This window comes from Cololabis saira, chromosome 1 (assembly GCF_033807715.1).
Source record: "Cololabis saira isolate AMF1-May2022 chromosome 1, fColSai1.1, whole genome shotgun sequence".
NCBI classification, from domain to species: Eukaryota; Metazoa; Chordata; class Actinopteri; order Beloniformes; family Belonidae; genus Cololabis; species Cololabis saira.
In genome coordinates this window covers 17,217,385-17,232,081 of record NC_084587.1, presented here as the reverse complement: position 1 = coordinate 17,232,081, position 14,697 = coordinate 17,217,385, and the positions used below count along the sequence as shown (strand labels likewise).

The 14,697-nt window shown below is 42.6% G+C and overlaps 1 protein-coding gene across 1 annotated transcript; it reads left to right on the top strand.

Annotated features, from left to right (window-relative positions):
• The first annotated feature begins 205 nt into the window (after positions 1-205).
• hgsnat (heparan-alpha-glucosaminide N-acetyltransferase) lies at positions 206-14,423 on the top strand. Its single transcript, XM_061714633.1, has 18 exons — positions 206-374; positions 766-881; positions 998-1,128; positions 4,146-4,264; positions 4,356-4,425; positions 5,199-5,268; positions 5,459-5,559; positions 5,926-6,002; positions 6,144-6,174; positions 7,585-7,745; positions 7,931-8,046; positions 8,131-8,252; positions 10,217-10,343; positions 10,530-10,616; positions 10,696-10,773; positions 11,498-11,568; positions 12,971-13,083; positions 13,213-14,423. Exons 2-18 carry the CDS (start codon positions 801-803, stop codon positions 13,392-13,394), a joined length of 1,737 nt encoding a protein of 578 aa, XP_061570617.1. The 5' UTR covers positions 206-374; positions 766-800; the 3' UTR covers positions 13,395-14,423.
• Positions 14,424-14,697: the final 274 nt, after the last annotated feature.

Here is a 14,697-nt window from a genome sequence, read left to right as displayed (position 1 = left end):
TAAAACACAAACTTGGCTCTATGATTATACAGTGCTCTGGCATATTCAACACTGTTCTGTCTCATGCTGTCGCATGGGGAGGATGCCCGGCCCAAGATGGCGGCCGTATCTCTCGCGCCCCAGCGGTCGCTGAGGCGTCTATGTACATATGTCTATGCAGATAAGCACCAAAACAAGCGAGTCTGCTTGTGAACAGGCTCCAGTCATTTGAACTTCCCTCTCTGGGGGTTATTACCCGACTAATTCAGCATGTGACCACCGCTCCGCAGCCATATCTGCCGCAGCCCTCTCACATGCTTTCCTCCTCCGGGTGGACACGTTAGCTGGCTGGCTGCAGTTTGCATTCAAACTGGGCTTCTAACTACCAAAAGCTGGTACGGGATGCATTTTTTTAATCATTATTAAGCTTTGTTGACTGGTTATGCAGCTGTAGCCTCTAGTTGCAGGCTTCAAAGGCTACTTTGTATTACCCTTTAATCTTGAATGTGTTCTGTTCTGATGTCATGCTGTCAGGGAAGCTGGAGCCGTTTTGCGCATGTGCGTTTACGTCTAATATTAGTATAATACCAACCAGTGTTAATAGGTTTCTGATGATTTGAATTATTTCATTATAAAGTACACAGTGAAGCTGTTTTGGATTGGGGTGGTTATAGATAACTGAAGCATCATCACAACTCACATCTCAACAGTTTTTAAAGGACTTCAGCTGATCTGGACATTGTGTTTTGTTGTTTTTATTTCATGCATTCATCTGTTTTACTCCAGTTGACCACAGATATCACAAGCACTCACCTCTGAAGATGGACGAAGCTCTTCTGGCGGTCAGGAATGAACTGAGCGATGAGGTGATTGTGGCCTGGAAGTCACAGCGTTGCTACCAGGTGGGATCACGATTACTGATGTTCTCCGGTTCCAGTTCACTCGGACCGTGACTTGATTCAGATGACGATGGTGAAAATGCTCTGATCTGGACCTTTTTGTTTCCTGTTATTGCCAGTGTTTGTACCAGCAGCTGGGGGTGGTTCCGGCAGGACCCGGCCCTGGCCAGCCCAGTTCAGTCGACTTTGCTGTCAGCACTCAGCATGAAATTACAGTACAGATCAACAGTTCTCTCGCAGAGCTCTGCAGGTAGGTTGTTTAACACTGTCATTTCTCACATGCATCAGAATGTTGCTTTCATGGGAAAAAAAACAAATGTTTCTTTGTGCAACCCAGGCAATCGGTGTGAAATTCCTCTTTAGATTACATGTGTGAGTTGTCTGAGAGCTGGACCTATATGTATGACCATGTATCTGGGCCATTTAAGAAAGGATAAATAAAAACACGGAACAAATGTGATCCAGAAGGGTTTTCATGCAGTATAGAAACAGAAAAACATAGAATTATTTGTTGCAGCTGAATTTAGCACCAAGAAATTAGTTTGATTTTTGCACAAAATCACCATATAATAATGGTTGTCTGGAGCATGCAGTGTTTACTTGCTCATTAGCTCTGCTAGGCAGGAGATAACAGTCAGCCGTCCTTTTTGAGAGTCTTTTTTTCATTTATTGTCTCCATTCAAATGTATATAAACAGAAACTGTAACCATCTCACCTCCTTCAATACTGAACTCGTTATTCCAGTTTGTTTTTGTTCTTGTACTTATTGCCAGTTGCCAAACAACGAAAGCACTATCACCGACATGTGGTATGGAGCGTGGTTTGCTAGGTCGGTGAATCCTACCCAGTCCGTCAGTCAGTGCCGTTACATGCACAACTAAATCAAACTATTGGCAATAATCTAGCTAAGGATAAAACTGGAGTTTCAGAGAAAGACGAGACGAAGACGATCAATTATTGAGTGAGGTGCGTATGACTCCGCGATGCTAGGTGGCGCCACACGCACTTTTGCATTGGTGTTCTTCCGGTTAATTGGAACAATTATGGCGCTTTTCCACTAGTGCCTACTCAGCCCGACTTGCCTCGGGACGGCTCGTCACGCCTCGTCCCGGCTCCACCCGCTTTGTCCTCGTTTGTTTTTCCACAGCCAGGTGAGAAGTTGGCGGGTTGGGGTGAAGCTGCTGTGGCGTACTCGAATGCGCAACCCCTTGGTTTGTGTCGGCACAGATGAGAAATCAGCTGGAGCTGCGAGCGGCTGACAGTAAAACAGCTCCTGGTAGATTTGATCGTTCCTTATCACCCGTCTCATCCCTTTTTTAATTCTCTCGTCAGCCACCAGGTTTATGAACATCTGCACCTCAGAGTTGGATCACCAAACGGACGTTTGCGCTGTATAATAAAATCGCTGCGAGCCGCGAGTCGTTCTTGCGCTGACTCCCGCTGATTCCCCGCTTCCTGATTCAAACGTCTGACGGCCCCCGACCAATCAGTGACGTGTATTGTGATGACGTCAGATATAGGGCCGGCTCAGCACTCTTATGGCCCTTTTGCACTAGTCCTTACTCGGCCCGACTCGGCTCGTCACGCCTCTACCCGTTTTGTCCCGGTTTGTTTTTCCACAGCCAGGGGAGAAGTGGGCAGGTTGTGGTGAAGCTGCTGTGACGTACTCGATTGCGCAACCGCTTTGTTCATGTTGGCGCTGTTCAGAAATCAGCTGGAGCCGCGAGCGGCTGAGAGTAAAACAGCCCGTCTAGATCCCTTTTTTAATTCTCTCGTCAGTCACCAGGTTTATGAACATCTGCACCTCAGAGTTGGATCACCAAACAGACGTTTTGCGCTTTATAATAAAACGCTGCGAGCCGCGAGTCGCTCTCGCGCTGACTCCCGCTGACTCCCGCTTCCTGATTCAAACGTCTGACGGCCCCGCCCCCCGACCGATCAGTGGCGCGGAGGGTGGTGACGTCGGAAATAGTCCCGGCTCAGCCCGGATAGAACCTCGCCAGAATGGTTACAGAAATAGTATCGGCTTGGAGCGGCTCTACCCGTCTCCGCCCCTAGTGCAAAAGCGCAAGACGGGGCAGTGGCGGGTAGAACCGAGCTGAGGCGGGACTAGTGCGAAAGGGCCATTAGAACCTCGGCAGAAAAGATACAGAAAAAGTATCTATTTGGCACGGCTCCATTCGCCTCGGCCGGTAGAAGAAAAGTGCAAGACGGGGGCGTGGCGGGTAGAAGCGAGCTGAGTAGGTACTAGTGGAAAAGGGCCATTAGTAAACAAGCGCGGCAGATTGGAAGCAGACGTAGAAGGATGATGACAACATGCAACAATATGGATGCCAACGATGCTACAGCACTGTACATTTCGTACATAGGCCACTCTTGGACAAATAATCTGGCCCTAACAGCTTGATCTCAAGAGCATCAGTTCGGTTCGACTACAGCCTGGCTAAGGTGAATACATGGCTTTTAAAAAGTGGAAATGGAGAGACGACGGCTGAAAGGACTCCTTTATCCCGAACCCTCACTAATAAAAACCCGCCCACAGACGGTTCAAGTGATTTAGAGAAAGATTTTAGTTTGTTTTTTTGGGGGGGGTTTTTCCACCAAGGGGGTTCCCTTGTAGGTGTAGAGGTTCAGTTGCTGTCCGAAATTTACTTTTTTCGTTCTCCTCGGTCATGCTCTCAATTTCTTCCATCACTACTTTCTTGACTCTCTTTTTCGCCTCTGCTGTGATGCAGCTGTAGTGAGAGTCCACCAGGACTGGAGTCCAATGTTAGCTCTGAGTGGGTTTGGCCAGTAGTGGAGATGGGAGACCGCGAGAGGTTGAGGATGCTTTCTAAAAGTAACTAACGAGTCCTTCAAATGAAAATAAAAGTATTAATTTATTTATTTATAGAAAAGCTCCATTACGCCATTATAAACTAGTAATCAAGTCACTGTACCTCAGTGTACAACAGATTGTACTCGTGGATTTTCTTACACATTCATATAGTCATGATTTCTTAGTTGATAAATTCTGAATTTTTTACTTATTTTCAGAGTTGTGGCCAACCCACATTGTATTTTTCAAATGTCTCTAACAGACCACCATGACCCAAGTTTAACATTCTTCCGAAAGATGAATTTGTATTTTGTTAGCCTGATGTCGTTTGGTGTCACGGAGCTGCGGCCTTATGAAAACAGATCTGGATGACGGACGCCATGCGATGAATAATAGATCAGTGGATGTGTAATTTGGCTGATATTTATGTTGACTTCTTTAATTCCCAGGGTTCAGTTCCACTTTGGGGAGCATGGGAACTACTCACTGTGGGTGAAGAATCTGAGCGACTCTGAGGGGCTCAACTGCTCCGTGGTGGCGGATGCCGAGCCCGTCAACAGCTACACACGTGAGCATTCATACGTTTGTGCCACATGTTCATATGTCTGGTTGCCTCTACAGATGATGCATTAAAATGACGTCCCACTCTCTCCTCACAGCCATTCTGGTTGCTTTTTTTGTCTTTGTTGGCCTGTCCTTGGCGTTTGCCATTGGAAGACGAGTACTAGGGTATGACCATTTCATTGTTTTGTCGTTGTCTGTGTGGAATTGTCCAAATGTCTGCATTAATTGGAGGGGGAGATTAAAGAACAATGACAGATTGCTGAAGACAGTGATGTTGATATCTTTGTCAACAACAGCTTGTATCTGTATTATTTGAGCGCAGCACTGGTTCCGACAAACTGTGTAGTCATCCCACGTCTCGGTACATCAGCTGATCTCAGCACCAGCTGACATTGAGTTGAGTGATCAGCTGTTTTTTGCTGCTTTTGTTCAGTTGATCAATACTTCATTACACCAGCCAGCTCTTATCCTCGGCTCCTCGCCTGCAAGCATTAATGCTTAATGGCCTTGACATTCCACGGTTGGAGGAAAGTCCCAGCGCAGAGCGCCGCACCGACCGAGCTGAAACTGTTACACTTGCAGATGTTTGAGGAGTTTATTTTTTTTAGATTAGATTGTAAGATTCGATTAGATTGTCCTTTATTCATTCCTCAGTGGGGAAATTCACTGTTACTTGCTGTTTTTTAACATATTGTCATGATTGAAACCTTGCTGGTACTGTTTAATCACAGCAACAAAAAGATGAACAAGTTGCCCCAAACACGTAACTTCATAACAAAATTGTGTTTACATGTGTTGACAAGCCTAATCACATGAGAATTAGTGTGTTTTAATGGAAATTTGTTTAAATTTATCAATTGCTTTTGCTGCAGGATTCATTTGTGAACTCCTGAATGTCGAAGGATAATTTTTAAATTCACGGATTATTTCTTTTTCAGCCTCGCTGCCGTGAAGGGTCTCATCCTCCGAGTCTGTGGGTCCATGGAGACGGAGAGACTCATCAACTCTGTGAGTGCCATCACTGAAAGAACTTATTAATTAATCAGGGAATTTTACTGAGAAAAAAAAACAAAACAAATAGCATCTTTTATAAATTTAAATTCACTGATTGTCTTTGTGTTCAGACGTGAAATGAGACAAATGGACCTCTGCTTGTGATATAATAAAGTTAATATGGGATTTTACTCTGGGCATCCAGGAACTGGGCTCCCCGCGGATGGAGGCACCGGTTACCGACAACATCCTCCCTCCCCCACCCAGCAACAGCAGGAGGCTCCGCTCTCTGGACACGTTTAGAGGGTTGGTCCTCCGCTCTCCTCTCGCTTGCCGTTCAGCTGCTCCATGAAAGATATGAAGGGATTTAACACTTGATCGTCATACGTCGTCATTCTGTTTCATGTGACTCTCCCAACAATGTGATGGTTTTGCAGCTGGCATTGCTTTTGAGTGAACTTCTGCAGACTTGCATGGCTCTGGGCTGTGGGTGTTATAACATTTTTATCCCCCAAGAATACTTCCTTTAGCTTTATTTCTGCTAGATTGTATGGGTTATTCCAAAAAATATGTAAATGTTAGTTTACTTGTCTGTTTTTTGGTCTATTTCTTGGAGTTATTAATGTTTCTTTTCCCTTTTTTGCTAACTTTTGCACTTTTTTCCTCTCCCAGCATCTCCTTGGTCATCATGATATTTGTCAACTACGGAGGAGGGAGATATTGGTTCTTCAGACACGAGAGCTGGAATGGTGAGTCCCAATTGGCTCTACCCAAATCTTTCTGACGAAGGCCACGACTTCCTGATTATTCATTAGTCTTGATATTGATATCAGACTTGACATTGGCATCGTTGATGTTTAATACTTTCTTTTTTAACTTTTACCACACAGGCCTAACAGTTGCAGATCTCGTCTTCCCTTGGTAAGTGTAATTTAGGAAACCTTTTATCTAGGTTTCCCAGCTTCTTCAAGCTCAACCCCAATTAAAAGTTGCAACCCCTACAAAGCATTAGTAACAACAGAAAATAATGATTTCTGAGTCTGATAAATCCATATTTTATTCACAGTTCAGCGTTGACAGTATATTTGATGTTAAAAGTAAGATTTGAGCTGCTGGGGTCATCTTTGTTGCTTCATTTCCTGATGTTTTCACTAAGTGAAAGGTTTGGACTTCACGCAGGTCAGTTTAGCACCTGGACTTTCTGACTTTCTGCACTTGCTGAAATAAGGCCATCCCAGAAGATGTATGGATGTGAGCAAATGTTGCTTTAAAACCTGAATATACCTTTCAGCATTGATGTTTCCTGTCCAGATGTGCAAGCGGCTCATTGTATGGACCGCCAAGACCACCAGACATGCAGGTTTTTGAACTGAGCACTGATAACAGACCGGGCGGTGTCTCTCTATAGATCTCTGTAGATTTTTCCAAAAATAATTTCACATTAAATTCGTCTGATAACAGGACAGGTTTCCTGTTTGCCCCAGTCCAAATTAAATCAGCTTTGGTCCGGAGAACACAGCAGTATTTCTGGATTATTTTCAAATCGGGGCTTTTCTTTGCACGATTGAGCTTTAACCTGCATTTGTGGATCTGTCTTTGAGTCAGTGGAGGGAATTTCAAGTACATTATTTCAACACTAAAAAGTTGGTGAATTGTCAGTATCAGGCACCGAGGTTTTGTACAAGTTTTGTACTGAGGAACGTTATCCTGAAGTTGTTCCACAGTTTGCAGGAGCAGTTTTTCTCGGACTAGTGAACCTGTACCACCTGCTTAGAGATCACGCCTCCCATATTTTAGCTCGGTTACGGCCACGAGCTGCTGCCAACAAACTGAATGAATTCCCAGATGTTCCTCCAGGTGTTTTCTTTTTATTTCCTTTGACTTTTATCTTTTGTTGCCCACGTCTCAACGCTTTTGAAATTCAAACGGTACTAATAAGTTTCATGACACGTCTCACTTTCATATGAATGAAATATGGGTTTAAAAGATTTCCAAATCATTTCATTCTGGTTTTACTTGTATTCGGATACAGCATCCTACATTTTTAAAGAACCAATAGTGGATGTAGTATTGTTATTCTTATGGCGTTGAATCTGTACGCTGAGAGAGAAACTCAGGACCGTTAATGTATTTGTCTCTTTTTCAGTTACATTGTGGACTTTTGCTCATAAGAGTTTTCAGCTTTCATAGATCTTAACTTGAATTTCTGATTAAATCTTTACAATTGTGCAAGAAGCTTCCAGTCCAGAATACTCATCATTTAAATGAGTCGGATTCCTTCAAAAACCAAGAAAACTTTTCCTCTGACGTTGTCCTCTGCTCCTCCGGCAGGTTTGTGTTCATCATGGGCACGTCCGTCGCTCTGTCCATCAATTCCCTGTTGCGGGCCGGATCCACGCGCTGCTCTCTGCTCAGGAAGGTGGTGTGGAGGGGCGTGCAGCTGTTCGTCATCGGCGTCTTTGTCGTCAACCCAAACTACTGCCAGGCTTCGTGTAAGGAGGGGCAGGCTGGTCCATGCTCTCTGTGAAATCTCCTGTAACTTGGAGGAATGATTAACATCATGTTCTGTGATATTGTTCAAGCTGAGGACGTGTGCCGTCCTGCACGGCTTTCTTTATTAGATAACCGTGTTCTCTCCTGCATCTGTGCTCACGCCTCGTTCTTGCATGCCCTCCAGTGTCCTGGGACAACGTCAGGATTCCTGGCGTGCTGCAGCGGCTCGCCGTGTCCTACGTGGTGGTCGCCAGTCTGGACTTACTGGTGGCGAGAGGACACCTCGACATCCTCACAGCAGTTAGTCAGCAGCTCAGTTTTACCCTCATTTAAGACATGTTTTTTTACATCTGCCCCGTTCTGAATGTGATATTGTTTTTCCAGGACGCTTGGTGGGCTCCTGGCCTGGAGATCCTGCTGTACTGGCCAGCCTGGCTTTGTGTTCTCCTCCTGGAAGTCCTGTGGCTCTGCCTCACGTTCCTGCTTCCTGTCCCAGACTGTCCAACGTGAGTCAAACCGCCTGTGATGCCGTAGAAACTATACTTTTATGAGTATTAAAACAATATTTTTATTAATTTTTTCACTTTTACAAGTAAAGAATGGTTACATAATATGATCGACAGAAATAACAAGCAAAACAGGCAAACGGAACAATAAAATAAAAACAAAACAAAACACCAGCTCAGATCCATATAAATAACACCCTGGGTTACAGTAAAAATGTACAGTATGACCAGTCAAGAAAATCTCTGCAACATGATATTAGAGACATCAGGATCTACATAGTTCAAGTAGGGCTCCCAAACTTTATAGAATTGCTCTGTTTTTGAATGTAATCTACATCTAAGGTACTCTAATGCCACTAGATCAAACACCACTCTTTGCCAGCCTTTAACAGTTGGTACTTTTTCATTTATCCACTGCAGTTTTGTGAACTTAATAAGGACAATGCTGAGTAAATACTAAAGTATTATCAAAAAAAACAAAATGACCACTCTGTTTTTTTTTGTTTTTTTTTTTTGTCCAAGAGGTTTTATAGTTAAATAAAACAGTGTTATTTTCATCTCTGTGATGTCACAGCTGCAGTAGTCTCAGGGCACGATGCAGAGAGAGTGCACTGATTGATTGTCTAGCTGATCTTTGTCCCGCCGGCTCCGGTGGGAGTTAAATTCATCATCGCAGGAGCGAAGGACTCTGATAAGTCAGATTTTGGTCCCATCAGTGAGCATCAAGAAGACAAAGGCCAAGAGGCTAAAAATGACGCCTGAGCAGACGCCCTGCAGCTCTGCTGTCTTCCTGTTGAGAACGTTAATGTATGCAGCCGATTTTAGATCAAAACAAAACGGGTTTTATCAGGTTGGCCCTTAAAGAAATTTATGGGTCGGAGTTGGAAAATGAAATTTCAGTCATTGTAGTTGTACCCTGCCTGTGGACTGCCTTTTAGTTTTGATTGGCTTTGGCATCATTCCGATACGTTGGATATATTTTTTGCCACGGTCTTGTGTTGATCGGACCGCTAAGCCTCTTCTCCATCCCAAAGATTGTCAAATGGGTTCAGGTCTGGACTCTGAAAAGGAAGTCATAACATTACTGAACCCAGACCAGCTGCAGCAACCCCAGATCGTAGCACTTCCCCCACACGCTTGTACGGTAGCCACCAGACATGATGGGAGCATCATTCACCTTTCTTCTTGCCGATCACTCTGGAACTCTGGGTAAATCTGGACCCATCAGACCACATGACCTTCTTCCATTCCTCCAGAGTCCAATCTTTATCCTTTCTAGTAAATCGAAGCCTTTTTTTCAGATGAGCCTCACTGATAAGTGGTTTTCTTTGGGCTACACAGCTGCCAAGTCTGTTGTCATTGTGCGTCTGAAATGCGCTCACGTCCACGATTAAACACAGCCGTGTGTTCTGCTGCTGTTGTCTTGGTTTTTTTTTTTTTACAACTGGATTTCAGATAAAAATTGTTCCTGGAAGACGATGGCTCCTCACGATCCTTCAAGTTTTTAATAATGCGTTGGACAGTTCTTAACTTAATTTAAGTCATTTATGCATCTCTTTGGATGTTTTCTTTGCTTGCTGCCAATAATTTGACCCTTCTGAAACAGATTAATATCTTTTCCGCAAACCAAAGGATGCATCTTCCGGCAAGGTTGTCTAAGAAACTACTCACGGCATCAGTTGGGGTTAAACAACTTGTTCCCAGCTGAAACATCAGTATCCATAATTAATTGCAGTAATCAGTAATTACCCAACGGGAGCCTCTTACCTATTTGCTTAGTTAAATCCTGGTGGTTACTTTTAATTTTTTTAGGACAGGCATTGTAATTACAGTTCATTTTGAATAGTCCACTTCAGCGTAACGGTAATTATAATTGGCCTTTTCTAAATGGGAACTCATTCGCTCTCATGGTTCAATCTGTCCTACATCAGTTAGATTGACTTGATCCGATTGTTCTGCTGCAGAGGCTACCTGGGTCCAGGTGGGATCGGGGAAATGGGCCTCTACGCCAACTGCACAGGTGGAGCGGCCGGTTTGATCGACCGCTGGCTGCTGGGAGAAAACCACATCTATCAGACCCCGTCGTCCCGGGTGGGTGACCGCCGTTACATCCCGAGTAGCTCCACCAGCAAGTTTTAGTGTTTAGTTTGTGTTCACGTTGAAAGTTTCTCTCTGACTGGTCCGTACGCAGCCTTGCGAATGTTGTTGATGATCTTGGAGTAGACTGCATCAGAACTATTTTTTACTAAAATGTGTTTCTGTCGTCGCTTGTTTCAGGTGCTTTATATGACTCACATGCCGTACGATCCCGAGGGGATTCTCGGCAGCATCAACTCTGTCCTCATGGCTTTCCTAGGATTACAGGTGTGTTTGTGTCTTTAATGGTATAATTGGAGCGATCGATGATGATTCTTGCTCTTAACTGTATTTCAACTGTCCTCAGGCGGGAAAGATCATCTTGCACTACCGAGATCTCCCTACGAGTATTATCTCAAGGTTCCTTATTTGGGGTCTCATATTGGTGAGCAAATTTCCCTGTTATAAAGTTGTTGTTTTTTTGTTTTTTTTTGAGAGGGGGGGTTGTTGTTGTTGTATGTGGATGTTTTATTTATTCAGTATAGGTATTAAACGTTTCATACTGGTGGTACAGGGTATTAGTCTGCTGGGTAAGCACATTTTTAAGGGGCCAAAAGCTTCATTAATCCTGTTTTTATATTCATTTTAGCACATTTTATTTGGGTAGTAAAATCGAATATTGATTAAAATAAAGCAAAATAATGTAAAAGTTGTGATCACCCGTTTATTATAAGCCTGTACACAAGAAGTCTTAACCACCAGATGTTGCTGAACACGTGTTAACATACGTTTTCATTCGCATCATACAGTTGTGTGAAAAAAATATTTAAATTTGTTTGATCTGAAACATTTAAGTGTGACAAACATGCAAAAATATAAGAAATCAGGAAGGGGGCAAACACTTTTTCACACAACGTTATTTAATTCCACGAGACTTCTCTCTGTTTAGCTTGTGATTGGCCAGGGTTTGTCTGGATTACGGTCGTCTTTCAGACGGTGTAGCGATGAGAGGATTTTGCTTTGACGAGCATGTGGCTGCGTGGGCCGGGCAGCGGGAGACGGAAGCAGCAGACTCAGACATGACCAAACCAGACAGAAGTGATTTGGTCAAATTTCTTTGTTTTCCCTTTTCTGATTGATTGATTGATAAGGTGTTTTGTGTCAAACAGGGAGCCATATCAGCATTTCTGACCAAGTGCTCCACAGACCGGGGTTTCATTCCTGTTAACAAGAACCTGTGGTAAGAGTCGCTCTGAAGAAAGAACGTGACTTCTTTTCCTTTTTGTTGGCAATATTTCTGCGGAGGACAAACTTAATAAATAAAGGGGTTTTCTTTCATAACCTTCATTTATCTTGAAAACGGCATCAAAAGGAAGCTGTGTTTTCCATGGCAACCTGAAAGGAGATTATGAAAACAACAAAATTACAAGCACAATCAAAAGTACTATAATAATAGAGAATAAAATCACAAAACCATTCAGAAATAATTTGATATATTTCAGTAATTTGAAAGCATAAAGATACCGGTAATCAAGTTAAAACACATCCATTAACTTTGAGATTGATCGAGATTGATAAAATATTTTTGAATTGAATTTTATTCTCTTCTAAATCAGACTTGAAGACTAATGTGAACATTTCAGCATTGGATCTTCCTGGTTGACCGTTTATAGATTTAAATCAAACCGGATCTGTGGGTCCTTGCTGACGTTCCCTAATCCTCGGTTGCTATGTAAACCTGCACACACAGAACTGATGTAAACAAACCAACATGGAATGCGGCGAACCGGCTTTGTCACAGGTAGTTATGTGGAGCGGCGCTACGAGTTGACTCCGCTGCAGTACAGTATTTATTTAAATTAGCTCCCTTAAATTTAAATCTATGGTTACAAGGCAGTCTGCCTCTTGTGCAGCTGTTTTTCATAACAGCTTTTTATTGAGAGAAAATCGACTCAAAACATTTGTGTGTGCGTACTACGCATGTAGGAATCGCCTGATACATACACACACAAAGCTATAGATACGCACAAATGGTTTTGAGACTCTTTTCACTCCTCCAAGGACCCTCACAGATTTGTCCATACTTGGTGCATTTAAGTACTGGTGGAAAGCTGGGTCATCTGAATTTTCATCATCGTGCATGCGCATTTAACGATTTGTGTGTGTAGGAGGCTTTTTCAATTCATAATTATTGTTTTGTCCGTAACTTCGAGCAAGTTACGTTCGCACAAATCTAAAAATACACACAAATCTAGTACTACGCACTCACCCATGTTTGTAGTCGATTTTCTCTCCATAGCTTTTTGTCTAAGTGATCAAATCCGGAGGCCCTTTTTTGGGGCCTTGGAAGTCTTCAAAAAGAATCAAGCAATTTAAGAAAAAATGCGGAAATAAAACACTCATGAACTCCATCAACACAGTACTATTTCAGTTGTAAAATAAATACTTTCATGACTTCACATTGTTTGGAATGAAGTATAAGCATGTAATCAAAAGAAAAAAGATTTTCTACCAGAACTCGTATTAATAACAGACAACTGTTACTCAGTCTATGAAAATATAGCCAGAACAATGATTACACTCCAAAAACTTTCAGTAAAACATCTTTAAACCCTGCCATGCTTGTGTTTATTTCTCCTTAGGTCACTGTCGTACGTGACAACGCTGGCTTGTTTAGCGTTCGTGCTGCTCGTGCTGGTCTTCTACTCTATAGATGTGAAGAAATGGTGGTCCGGCGCTCCTTTCTACTACCCAGGTGGGCACTTTCACACAAAAGGACAAGTTTAGTAATATAGACATGTTAGTTTTTAGTTAAGTCTGTCTTATTAAGAGAAATGGGTACGTCACTGACTTTCCCCCCTCTCACCCGTGGGCCTGGTTCCAGGTATGAACTCCATCCTCGTGTACGTGGGCCACGAAGTGTTTCAGGGCTACTTTCCCTTCCGCTGGCGCATGGCCAACAGCCAGTCTCACACCGAGCACCTCATCCAGAACCTGGTTGCTACATGCTGTTGGATATTCATCTCCTACGTACTTTACAGGAAGAGGATTTTCTGGAAAATTTAACGCACGACAAGAACGGACAACACTGCTCACATCAGAACGGCTGGAGATAGAATCTGAAATCATTTGGAAAGTACGACACAGGACCTGATTTTACTTTTTCAGCATTTTTTTTAATGATTTTCTGTCTCTGAATGTACTTTTTTTTCCCCCTCCCTCTTGCTCTTGTCGAGTCATCGGACTGCTGGACCAATAATGTTCTGTTCTGCGCACATTATTCCAAAGATCTTCAGTTATGGGACAGCAAGCTGAGCTCTGCAAAGCATCCTCTCTGAATCATTGTTACTCTGCTGTTTGACTTCATGCCTTCAGCAGCGGGATGTTGCAGCAGTCGTGTACATGGAGGTCTTAAAGTGCGGGTTTTATACTCTTAACGTCTCCTTTTTGATTTATTTTGTAGGTTTAGTGAATTATTGTAATGACCAAGCAAATGTTTAACCTCTACTTCAAGGAGGTGGAGTTGCACATGATGCTGTGTGTTACCCAGCTGAGAGAAATGAAAAGGAGAACATGTCAGATGCATCTAAAAAACCTGTTTCACATTTTGGTAAATGATGAAGCAGTAAGTATTTTCTTGTTTTGAATAAAGTTTTCAGGAAAACTTTATTTACTTGATCAGACATGCTCCTTTACGTTTCTCAACGTGGGCAGAGATTATTTGCCTTTCTCGTGCCAAAAGATTGTTAAAAAATTATTGACAATTGTGCCACAAAATTAAGGAATTGTTGTTTACTTCCACATACAGCATTTTCATGGTCTTGTCAAGCAAATCCTACTTTTTATGGTGTCACCTGGTTATTACACTTCCTCTTCAGTGTTTATTTGTGTCCTCTTGCAGGAGTGACATGTAATATGAACTTTTAACATAATGTTGGAAAATAAATTTGTAGATTATCCAAATGCTTTCAGAAGCTATGTGATTTCTCATCTAGTACTGTCTGAATTGACTACTTAATGTCTTTTATATGTGTAATTTTTTTACATATTCACTTTTTGAAAATAAGATTATTTAATAAAAACTATTCCGAATTATGACTGTTGTTATTTTGAGTTTGTAGTTACTTTGTTATGATGTGGTGCTTTAGTTCCTGCCAGTGTTTAAGCTGTTTTATGTCAGAAAAGTAGGCTATATTGTGTTGTGAATGTAAGCGTGGATGTTAGATCTAACAATAATCTTCCAGTGCTGAAGTTTATTTATTCAACTTTAATCAGTGTTGAGTTGTTTTGGGGGTTTTTTGCAGGGAGGGGGGTCAGAATCAGCTTTATTGGCAAAGTTTGAAAATGCCAGACATGGTTATTTCGCTCA

Excerpts from the sequence above, each read along its gene's own strand:
- hgsnat (XM_061714633.1), top strand. The coding sequence starts at position 801 with ATGGACGAAGCTCTTCTGGCGGTCAGGAATGAACTGAGCGATGAGGTG. Across the intron at positions 8,253-10,216 it reads CCTGTCCCAGACTGTCCAAC|AGGCTACCTGGGTCCAGGTG; the intron begins GTGAGTCAAACC and ends GTTCTGCTGCAG. Across the intron at positions 10,774-11,497 it reads TTATTTGGGGTCTCATATTG|GGAGCCATATCAGCATTTCT; the intron begins GTGAGCAAATTT and ends TGTGTCAAACAG.